The 12,481-nt window shown below is 40.1% G+C and overlaps 1 protein-coding gene and 1 non-coding gene across 2 annotated transcripts in view; both read left to right on the forward strand.

Moving 5' to 3' along the window:
* Nucleotides 1-12,481, forward strand: part of NIBAN1 (niban apoptosis regulator 1) — a 176,979-nt gene that overhangs the window by 145,287 nt on the left and 19,211 nt on the right. Inside the window, exon 9 of the mRNA XM_031004602.3 lies at nucleotides 3,971-4,158. Within this exon, the coding sequence (XP_030860462.2) occupies nucleotides 3,971-4,158 (188 nt within the window). The remainder of the gene's footprint in view (nucleotides 1-3,970; nucleotides 4,159-12,481) is intronic.
* LOC115932267 (U7 small nuclear RNA) lies at nucleotides 1,306-1,367 on the forward strand. The gene has a single exon (XR_004068567.1). It is a non-coding gene; the product is annotated as a U7 small nuclear RNA (small nuclear RNA).

Below are 12,481 nucleotides of genomic sequence, written 5' to 3' on the forward strand. Positions count from 1 at the left end.
GTGTCACACCTGGCATATACAGACTCAGCAAATATTCAAATCAATTAATATATGGATTTTCCTCTAACATGAAAGCCCAAAATTTTGGCTTGGAGTCATACCCAGTCACCCTGCAAACCCAATAAATGTAGGTTTGTAGCCCCAACTCCAATATTAGGCAGTCCATGCATAATTGGGGAGGTCACTCAACTTCTGTTTAGCTCAGTGTCCTCCTCTGGAATTAGGAGGACCCACCCACAGGAGTGGGATTGGCAAACTGAAGCCCTTGAGCCATATTGAGCCGCCACCTGTTTTTGTAAATAATGTTTTCTTGGCACACAGCCAGGCACATTCATTTATGTATTGTCTGTGGCTGCTTTTGCGCTACAACAACAGAAGTGAATAGTTGGAACTGAGACCTTACGGACCACAAAGGCACAAATATTTACTATTTGGTCCTTTACAGAAAACAGTTTGCCTATTCCCATACAAGAGACCTTAGATGTCCTCTGAGGAATCCTACAGAATGAAATTCCATGGTTCTCCATTCTATCTGGGGCCTCTACAACCCAACAAACACACCGTACCTAGTGACCTAGTGTCACTTCAGAGGAGAAGCTTGCAGGCTCATCTGTGATTGTTTATTGACAGTCTTCCTAGAAAGTTCTCAGATTATTCCCTCACTCACTCATTCATTCATTCATTAGAAACTGTGGACTAAGTGCTTTCCAAGCGAGACAGTGGAGCTTTAGCAGTGACCGAGGAACACCCTATTCCTGTGCTCAGGAGGCTTAGAGTCTCAGGGCTGTCGGCTTTGTGGATTAGCCTCTGCAGTTCAGGTCCCCTTTCCACTGCAGCCCAGCTTGCTTCAGGGTTCTTAGCACAGGTCCTGCTGAGAGGAGGTTTGAGGAGGCACAGCTCCAGCACCGGTGTGTGTGTCTGTGTATCTCTGGGTGTCTGTTTATGCCATCCTTTCCAAAGCCAGCTCTACATTAACTTCAGAGTATTTGATGTTTTCTACTATCTGTGTCTCTTATTCCTCCATTAGTACAACTAATCTAGAGTTGACTATATATTGAAATACTTTGTACTACTTAAAACTACCAGTGCTCAACTTCTGTGCCAAAATTTCTGCTATCTGGAGCTAAGTTGGGCCTAACCTCAGCCATTCTCATGGCTGAAACTAAATTGTCATCCTTTGCTTAAATCTCTGTGGCTCCCGTGTATCCACATATGATGGAAAAAGATTTTGCCCTGAATTAGTATTTATTTCCTAAAAGAAGCCGTAAAAGGAAGTAATGATCAAGTCTTTTTAAAATGGAATATCAGTGTTACAGCTCTTTTAGAATTTGTCTAGCAGGCTTTCCAGTTTTTGCTGGAAAGCCCAAAAAATGAAAAATAAATAAAATGAAATATCAGAAACACATTTTAACTAGGCATCCAGTGCTCCACCTTTAAAACAAGGAAGTGCGCTTTAGGCTGCATTAATAAAGGGCTTTGTATTTCTAAAAAAAAAACCTGGGGAGTATTAAATGATGATCTGTCTATTTCCTCCCATATGACTCTTGGGAGTAAAGCCCCTGAGCTTTAGTTCTGCTGCACAATTATTTATTCATTCAATAAGCATTTATTCTACTTCTGCTGAGTACAATGGCTGGAATGACTCAAAGAAGACAACGTGATTTTACAAGGAGAGGAGGATACAAAGCATGTCACAGATGCTGAGACAGAAGGAAAAACATCTTCCTACCAGAGGCAGAACAAAGAGCACAGTGGTTCCCAATGTGAGCATAGATCCCGTTTCAACCTCAAGAAGCTATGTGGGCCCCTCATAATGAGAGCACAGGTCTAGTGTCGGGGGACTGGAAAAAACGATAATGCCAACAGGTACAATAAGAGCTAACAGTTACTGAGTCCTCCCAAGGGGCCACTTCCAGAGTTGTAAGCACTTGTAATATAGTAAACTCATTTAATCCTCACCATAATTGCTTTTATGATCTCCATTTTACAGATGATAATACTGAGGCAGAAATTCAGTAACTTGCTGAGATTCCAGAGCTAGTTGTGGTAGAGTCGGGCTCCAAATCCAGGCCCTCTGGCCCTCGCCTTTCAGGCATCATCGCTCTGTTCAGCTCCTTCCTTCACTTCAGTAAGGCTTACGAATTAATGTATCAAACACATATGCATCACAGCGGCATCTCTGCATGCTTGAAAAATAGCAGTGCATACACGAATGGGACATGGAACTTATCCAGCCCATAAGGAAACACCTGCAGACCCCAGCTCAGGAAGCTGTGTGGGAGTTCCAGGACATTACGGTGAAATTTGAACTGGGCCTTGAAGAGAGGAGTAGGATGTTTATGAGCAGAGGTAGAGGAAGGAAGGCAAGGTAAAGGAACATTGAATAAAGGTGCAGAGAGGGGGCGGAAGCACATTGTGGTAAGTAGGCACAGAGGGAGAGTGGGCAGAGAGGAATATACCCTCCCACGGCCCTCCTGTGCCTATCTTGGCCCCACCCAGATCTGCCATCTGCTGCTAGATCTTTATTGCATATTACCCATGTTCAGCATTGTTCTGAAATTTCAATTAGATGCTTTTCAAATACTTCCTCTCTTTAAAGTTAATTAACTAATAATTAATTTATCTCCTGACAAACAGTTTTACACTTTAGTGTCAAGCAAGTCATTTTTAGAAGACTCTTAGATTGTGTCATATTTGGATCATACAATTGAAAGGGTTTTTTCTTAATAATTCTATGACCTGTGTAATATTTTACATCCCAAGTATTTCTGAGTGATTTGTAATATTAATAATATTAGTCATTTTGGATTATCAGAATAAGAGGCCATGATCTGGTCCTGCACAACTCTGTGAAATATTTCTGCCAGTTGAAATAAGAACGAGGCCATTCATCTCACCGTAAGCAAATTCCCAAAAAGAACTTAAGAAAGACACTTGAATGTTAGCCCTGCTCCTGAAAATTAGGGTCTGATGTTTGTCCAGTCATCAAACATCTCCAGGCCTCATTTTTTTCATCTGTAAAGTGGAGAGATTGGATACCAGCTCCACTTGTGCTTCTGTTCTCAGTTCTGTGATTCTATGACAAGGCTCTGTGACCTGCCTCAATCCACAAGGCTAGCCTTCTAGTCCACGGAGCAAGCTCAGGCTTCTTCTAGCTCCGGCCTCCTTCACTCCATTGCGGCTTCCTAGCTGATCATGAGAGTTACCTCTGCTCTGAAAACAATGCAGGTTTCCATGTCCTACCCAGACTGCACCAGGAGCTTCACTGTGCTCTCCCTCTTCTAAATCAAAGAGGAATACTTTCCTCTGGGGAGTGGAATTATAGTGACATTTTTTCATTCTTCTTCATGATCAAAATGTACTCTACATTTTTGTCACTAAGCATGTCATCTTGGTCAGAAAAACCTATTGTGATTTTGTTTTGTCTTGTTTTAATCAGGGATGGGGACAGGAGGTAGGGTGGCAAACTGAATGGAATTTGGTTCCATTGGCCCAAGAAAAGAGTGTACTGGAGTTCTTAAAAAGTATTTTGGTGGGGAGAGGAGGATGGAATTATACTGAGTGATTAACTCCTAGAGAAACGAATTAAAACAATAAATTGTGTTTTTAGAAGACAAACTGTGCATATTTAATGATAGTGATTGACAGTAGATAGGTGGATCACCAGCCTTTTCTTCTTCATATGAAGAGTTGCATGTTCAGAGGGACCAAGCAGAAAAATGCATTTTATCCCAGGGCAGAGGAAAGCTTGGGGAGTGGACAGGTTTGGTCCAGTTCTGAAAGGGTCCAGTGGTTTTCCTTTCTTGTGACCACGGGCACCAGGCTCATTGTGCTAGTCTGTCATGGCCACTTGAGCTTGCCTTGGCTGTTAAATGGCTTCTTGGGGCACCATTCAGCTCTGGTCTGGCTCCAGTGCCCACAAACCCAGTTTTGCCATATGTCATGGTTTTTTGGCTATTTCCTACCTCAGCGATGGTGGCCCAGCCGGCGGAGAAAAGCTGCTTGGAGAGTGTGCAGCCATTCCTGGCATCCATCCTGGAGGAGCTCATGGGACCAGTGAGCTCGGGATTCAGTGAAGTACGTGCACTCTTTGAGAAAGAGGTGAATGAAGTCAGCCAGAACTTCCAGACCACCAAAGACAGTGTCCAGCTAAAGGAGGTAGGATACAAAGCTAAGGAGCTGGGTGTGAATGGTCTGCCTGGCTGTGTTTTCCATGCGGCTTTATCTGCCATTTCTCACTCCCTTCCTCCCTTCTTTCCTTCCTTCCATTCTTCTGCCCTTCCCTCCATTCATCCAGCCTTTCTTCTGTTCATTCAGACCCACCATTCATCCGTCTATTCATCCATCCACCCATCTGATAGTTTTACTGATGGTTTTCAAGTTAGAAAAATAATAACCTGTGTGTACAAGTGAAGCAACATACTCAAATATATTAAAGGCAAACTTAGTCACCATCACCGATACCCACTAATCCTAGTCCACCCCAGACTCCTAGGCTACCCCCATTCCAAACTCCTTGAATTAACTAATAGAAATAGCTTGGTATATATTTTTCCTATAGTTTTTATTTATTCATACAAGTATATATCCTCATTTGTAGAACATTGTTGGTTTGTTTTCAAAAATATAGACTTATGATATGAAATTTGATTAAAAAAAAAAACTTCAGCCAAATTAAATCTAAAGGAGTTTAATTGAGCAACAAACCATTTGTGAATCGGGCAGCCCCTAGAATCACAACAGATTCACAGACACTCCAGGGGTGCCTCATGGTCAGAACAAATTTATAGACAAAAAAGGTCAAGTGACATACAGGAATTGGAAGTGAGGTACAGAAACAGTGAAATTGGTTACAGCTCGGCATTTGCCTTATTTGAACGCATTTGAACATTCAGCAGTCTATGAGTGGTTGAAGTATGGCCGCTGGGATTGGCCAAAACTCAGCTATTGTTATAGGTGCATACTACTAAGTTAGGTTTTCAATTTTGTCTGACTATTAAGCTAGGTTACAGTTCATCCACAAGGACTTATATATATAAGAAAGGAGTCCTTCTTAGGCCATAGTTAGTTTGCATTAACAATTCCCCCCTTTTTGCAAAGGATATGAACAGCCACTTCTCAAAAGAAGACATTTATGCAGCCAACAGACACGTGAAATAATGCTCATCAACACTGGTCATCAGATAAATGCAAATCAAAACCACAGTGAGATACCTACCACCTCATGCCAGTTAGAATGGCAATCATTAAAAAGTAAGGAAACAACAGATGCTGGAGAGGATGTGGAGAAATAGGAATGCTTTTACACTGTCGGCGGGAGTGTAAACTTGTTCAACCATTGTGGAAGACAGTGTGGCGATTCCTCAGGGATCTAGAACTAGAAATACCATTTGACCCAGCCATCCCATTACTGGGTATATACCCAAAGGATTATAAATCATGCTACTATAAAGACACATGCACACATATGTTTATTGCGGCACTATTCACAGTAGCAAAGACTTGGAACCAACCCAAATGTCCATCAGTGATAGACTGGATTAAGAAAATGTGGCATGTACACCATGGAATACTATGCAGCCATAAAAAATGATGAGTTCATGTCCTTTGCAGGGACATGGATGAAGCTGGAAACCATCATTTTCAGCCAACTATCACAAGGACAGAAAACCAAACACTGCATGTTCTCACTCATAGGTGGGAATTGAACAATGAGAACACGTGGACACAGGGCAGGGAACATCACACATGGGGTCCTGTTGCGGGGTGGGGGGCAGGTGGAGGGATAGCATTAGGAGAAATACCTAATGTAAATGACAACTTGATGGATGCAGCAGACCCACATGGCACATGTATACCTATGTAACAAACCTGTACGTTGTGCACATTTACCCTAGAACTTAAAGTATAATAAAAATAAAATAACAATAATAATAATAATTCCCCCCTTTTGGTCATTTTCTCAATTTTGAGAGATTGACCAAAACCTTAGTCATTGATGTTACTAGCACTATCGTAAATGTACTTATACGGTTTTGAAACCCACTGGGAAACAGTAGAACAGTGGGTTTTGCAAGGAGGGAATAAGGACTGAGTAGAGAGTACCTTCTTATGCCGGAACATCCTATTTACAGGAGAAACACAAAACCTGGTATGTTCTAGGATCTATGTGTTTTCTTAAAGCCCTAGCTTGATTATGTCACATTTAGCATAAGTGGCTCTATTTTAGCTTGGTTTGGTTTGTTGGGGCCTAGTGCATGAGCTTAGTCCCAAATAATGGCCTCCCATTTAAAATTTTGTTTAAAAATAATTCCCCCTCTTGGGCCAGGTTTTCACTTAGGTGACAGTGTGACCAAAACTTAGGGCCTTAGTGCCACTTTCAGTTACCATCATTTTGGGTTTCTGGTCTCAGCATATCATTCATATAGGTTATGGAGTCCTCATGGTCGCATGTTTCTTTCAGCTTTTGTCATTTCAGTTGAAGAGGGACCATTTGACATCCTAGAGATGGCTGCATGCAAACATTTAAAACCTTTGAGAGAATACAGCACACCAGGAAGACTATTATTATGACTATTGGGAGGATAATATCAAGAGTTTGGAGTATGCTCCTTACCCAGGGTCCCCATAAACCAAATCACCTAAAATTAAATAGATTAAAGAATGAGCTAGATGAAGAGTCTACTTGCTTGACTAAGTGGTCTTTTCATTAATCCCCTACAGCTGGATTTTTATAATCTACATACGATGTATTTCTCCATAGGCCACAAGTGTCAGCAGCTGCATAGGTACTTTTCTGTTTAGCCAATTTTATTATTTAGCATAACTTTCACAAGAGAATTTAAAGTATGTTGTATAATGACAGCCTTTAAAGTAGAATTTACTGTAGGGCCTATTATGAGGGAGACATTTCTAATTATTGCCTTTTAGTCTAAACCATGGAAAAAGGACCTAACAAATGATGTCCTTCTAGAAGAGTGAAGGCCCCCTGGCAGTGTTCTCTTTAATCCATGATGCGGATTAAGAAGAGTTTTGACTGATTATGAGGCAACGTATGTACCACTAAAGTTTCTCACCTACACTGGGCCTTCATTTTTTATCTATTAAAGTATAAGGCTATTCATGTATAAGGCTGGCTGCAAAATCCTTCACAAATAAAATTATACCCTATAAGTGCACATAATAGACCTCCTTTTCATTTATACTGCTCATAGAGGCATACACAAGGAAAAAATATTCAAAGATCAGAGTCTTGTGATAGCAGAAGTCTTGATCCATGATCTTGGGAAAAACTGTTCACATCAAGGATGTCATCTTCTTCTGGGGAGAAAGTGTCCTGGTTAGATTAGCTTAAGGGGTCCAATGGGTGTACAGTTCCAGGAGTGTGAAGGAACCCTTCTCAGTTGTGAGATTATGAACCCACAGTTCAAGTCTCCAAAGTTTTGCTGTAGTGTGGAGGGCAATGACAGTCTTTCTCTGATGTTTTCAGAAGATCTAATCTTCAGGTTCTAGATTATGAAGGGATTGTCCTCAGTGAACCATAAAAAGCTTTCTTTACCTGGTGAAAATACATTGTAGCATAATAATCTACTGTTATAACATCAGCCCTCTTGCATGGGAAAGCTTTTATACAACTAGAAAACAAGCACTGAAAATGACAATTGAATGAAATCCCTTTATAAATGTTTAAATGGCCCATCAGATAGCCAAATGTACCTGATGCTTTAATTTTTTCCCCAGGAATATGGAAGCAAATATTGGTTCTAAACTATTTCCACAATTTATAAGTCATCACATCAATATATTCAATTTGGATTATTTTATCTTTTCCATGATGAGTCATGGAATGCAGAACCTTTAATAACAAAAGCTTAAGGATTCAGGAAGGACAAGGTGGCCGTCCTAGTTCTTCATGAGTCCATGCTTAACATTGGACTTACGTCCTCTTGAATACCAGTTGTTTCTCCAATTTAGGTGCACAGCACTGATAACTAATGGTTTATCATAGGTAATTTGACTTAGACCATGGAGTTCATTCAAATTGTATATTTAAACAATTTCAGTATTGGCTGATTTAGCATGATAATCTAGAGCTTGGTTTTGAAAGGTTTGTCAAATACCACAGGTTTAAAACATTGGATATTACAAAATAGAATCTTAGGTTACCATAAGTCATTCATTTAGCCAAAATGATGATACAAAAATTTTTAAAAGGATGAAACATGACTCTGATAGAGAGGGGAACAGCTTTCCAAATAAGACCCAATGAATGTAGCATGAGGTCACCTGACTGTCTCCTTGCCTTCCCTTTTGTAGTTTACTTAAAAGGTAAACAAAAACCTTTCATTATCTTTTAATATTATATAAAAATCATTTTTAAAAGAGAAAACCAAATTTTATGTTTCCATTAGTGTATTTTTAATGTTAAAGCTAGTTTTTAATATTTTATAAATATATTCAGTTTTAATTACTTTGACCGTAAGGTAAGATTTTTATAAACCTTTTATAACTCGTTAGAATTTTTTTTCTCAGAACAGAACAATGTTCCAAGAAAACTTTGTTATGCTTTTATTCCCATGTCCAATTTAGGGAAAAAGCAACAATGCCATTTTATTTAGCCAATATATTCACACATAGAATCTCTTACAGTTAATTTTTTATAAACCTTCCACAACCTGTTCAAACCTTTAGCTTTATATAATTTAAAACAATCCTTTAACCCTCTAACCTAGGCAAAAATTTACATTTCCATATGTTCTTATAATCTCTTACAAAAAATACATTTAATTCTCCTTACATACCTTGCATGTAAACCTATTTTTTTCAGTAGGCTCAATTACATATTACAGTGTTAACGCATAGCAACTTTTACTTTCGGTAAAAACCTTGGTGAGTAAGGGATTTTAATTATGTACTAGGTGTGGAGCCTAGGACCCAGATAGAAATGCAGATAAGGTATGACTTATTCCAGCATCGAACTCCATGTGTCCCAGGCCTTAGCTAGCTGTAAAGCCGGCAAGCTGTACAGTGAAAAGTCATAGTGGCAGTTTATGAAGCACCTTCAAATTATACAACATTTCTGGCATAAATTCCTTTTAATAAATTATTTCACAACTTACACAGACCATGTATGACATGTTTAGACTTTCTGACTTGCCTAAACATCCCTCTTTTTAAACAACCAGTCATTTTACTTTAGGACAATAATTTACCATACAACATCCTCTCTTATATAAAATCTCTTTTCTTTATAACCTTCTTTACATAGCTAGGGGGCATGGTTAATTCCATATATCCCCAGGCCTTATTTAGAATTTAATGTCTCCAAAATAAATTGAACAATTTTCAAAAGTCAAAGCAGTTAGCAAACCTATTATCTGAACTGCATAATTTAGACAAAATGTCTTTATTTTATCAATAATCTTTAAAGCTGTTTTCATTTCCCAAAAATTACTGAAGTTAATGAACTAAAAGGTATTACAGTTTTTATTTTGCTTTCAAAATATTTGATGTAAGTGCTTATTTTTGTTTAAGCCAATTAGAGTTCTTTTATATAAACATTACACACAACACATATATAATTACATAGACAGACAGACAGAAGAACATTACACAGTAGTTGTAAGATTTTTCATTTGCTAGATTTTTAATTTCTTAATTGGTTATTGGCTTTATGGTGGAGTCCTTGGAAGAACAGGGCCAGGAAAGGGGTCTCTGGTGCCTCCAGGCTGTTAGAGCTTGATATTCACTTTTAATTAAGTGGACTTTTAATCATAGCACTCTTTAATAAAGTATTTTTAAAATTTCTTATTAACCAATTTTAGCCAGGCCAAATGACTGATGTTTCTGGCTTTTGAACTTTACCAAAGTAGGTAATCTCCCAGATGCTCCGAGAAAGGAAAATTTAAGATAGTCCATGGAGGAGAAGAGACTAGACAAGGTCATGCAGATATTCAACCAGAAAGAACTTGCTTCCTAAGCAGGGAATTGCACCTGGACCACCAGTGTGAAAGGGCAAAACCTTAGCTACTGAGCTACAGCATGGAGCAATCTCTACTGCCCTTCCCAGAAGGCATCTAGAGTAGTTAACTTTGAGTTTGCAAAGGCTTTAACTACTCAAGATAATTTTTAGAGCTAGCTATGACATAAACCCTAAAATTCCATTCCCTGGAAGGCAGAGACCAAGAGAAAGTACTGCTATGTGATTACAAAGTCAAGCTCCCAAGGACATAAAACAAGATGGAGATAAGCAGTGATTTTTACCATTCATTCAACTGTTTTTACAGAGAGAGAGAAGCCAGAAATCTGACTGGTAAGAAATTCTTAGCTTTTGGCCGGCATGCCAGGCTCTGGGCTCCCTTTCCCTGAGTGGCTCTAGTGACCCAGCTTGCTGCACCATCCCGCTGGGGGCCAAGCCACGTCATAAAGGAAAATTATTATTTTTTTCATTCTGGCTAGAGCAAAATATGTATGATAAAACATATACATTAGCCACTCTGCTTAGCACCCAATATCAAACTGGCAAAGCTTAAATTTGCCCTCAGATGGCCCTCCTCATCTTTAATCAAACCTCCGACTAGGAGTTTCAACTTGTGGTCTCTGGGCAAGATGGTTGCCCTGAGTAACAGAAAAGATAGGAAAGGAAAATAAGATGAAGGAAAGTATTGCCTGTGGGAGGGTGCATAAGGTGAAGAGCTCAGGGAGGCCAGAGCAAGACCCATTCATTTCAGGGACACTGAAAAGTTCTGATGGCCACTAGTTAGTAGCGAAAGGATCTTTTCCAGCAGTCTCATCAGCTCTCAGGTTTCTCCCTTTTCGGGGAGGGAGGAAAAAGCTCCCCATGTCCCACAATCCTTTACATGCCTAATCCTGTCACCCTCAGCCATCAGCAAAGAGTGCAAGTCAGATTATTCCAAAGGGAATAGCAGTTGACATCCTGTAGTGCCAAAACCGTTCCTAGCCAAAAGGGACTTTACTGAGAGCCCTCATTTTAAAAATGTACTTCAATGCAGCCGGGCGCAGTGGCTCAGGCCTGTAATCCTGGCACTTTGGGAGGCCGAGGCGGGCGGATCGTGAGGTCGGGAAATCAAGACCATCCTGGCTAACATGGTGAAACCCTGTCTCTACTAAAAATACCAAAAATTAGCCGGGCGTGGTGGCGGGGTGCCTGTAGTCCCAGCTGAGGCAAGAGAGTGGCAGGAACCCAGGAGGTGGAACTTTCAGTGAGCCAAGATCGCGCCTGCACTCCAGTTGGGAGACAGAGTGAGACTCCGTCTCAAAAAAAAAAAAAAAAAAAAAAAAAAAAAGGAAGAAAGTACCTCAATGCATTGTTGTTCTTTCAGAACATTCCACTGTAAGTTATCTTTAGTAAGATTTTGCTGTTTCTGTAAGACTTCACTGCCTCCCAGGCCTGATGTATAAGCCAGAAGGAACTCAGTTTTCCAGAAATTAAGGAGCGCATTTTAACCTAAAATATTGGCTTTACTCCCAGGTTCTCTTAACTTAGCCAATGATTTTTCCTACCTAAGCACACAAGAAAAATGAAAAAAGGGGTAGAACACAGAAATCCCTGTGAATTTTCAAAAGCCAAATTTTATAACCCCTGCAATATTACTGCTTACTACCAGTTCCTTTCTGACCCAGTCAGATATACGAGGCTTCTGACTGGATCCAAACCAGTTAATTCCTGGATCAAATCTGTTCCTGGACCCAGTCCAGTTTCTGTCATGACAACAAACCCAGTTTGGATCAGAAACTTGCTCGAAGAAACTCAGAGAGCTCAAAACACAAATCTATGGAGCTTCAAATTCCGAGAGGGAGCTTACCGCGATCCCCAGCCGCTCTGAGAGATCAATGGACACAGGTGGGACTTGCAGGTACCTTGTGTGTTCACTCAGCGCTCCTGGGGGTCACTAGAAGCTCCACTTCGGATCCTGCTTCTGACACCATCTGATACAAGAAAAACTTCAGCCAAATTAAATTTAAAGGAGTTTACCTGAGCAATGAATGATTCGCAAATCGGGCAGCCCCTAGAATCACAGCAGATTCACAAATTCTCCGGGGGTGCCTCACAGTCAGAATAAATTTACAGACAAAAAAGGTAAGGTGACGTACAGGAATCAGAAGTGAGGAACAGAAATAGTGAGACTGGTTACAACTCAGCATTTGCCTTATTTGAACATTTAGCAGTCTATGAGTAGTTGAAGTATGGCTGCTGGGACTGGTCAACACTCAGTTATTGTTACAGGTGCATACTACTAAGTTAGGTTTTCAATTTTGTCTGACTCTTACAGTTCATCCACAAGGACTAAAATATGGAAGTATGGAGTCCTTCTCAGGCTGTATTTAGTTTGCTTTAACAGATCAATATTTCTCAAAGTATGGTCCCCAGACCAGCAGTGTCATCATCACCTGGTTGTTAAAAATGCAAATTCTCAGGCCCCACCAATGATCTACTAAATCAGAAAATCTAGGGGTAGTG

Source organism: Gorilla gorilla, chromosome 1 (assembly GCF_029281585.2).
Source record: "Gorilla gorilla gorilla isolate KB3781 chromosome 1, NHGRI_mGorGor1-v2.1_pri, whole genome shotgun sequence".
Lineage (NCBI taxonomy): Eukaryota > Metazoa > Chordata > Mammalia > Primates > Hominidae > Gorilla > Gorilla gorilla.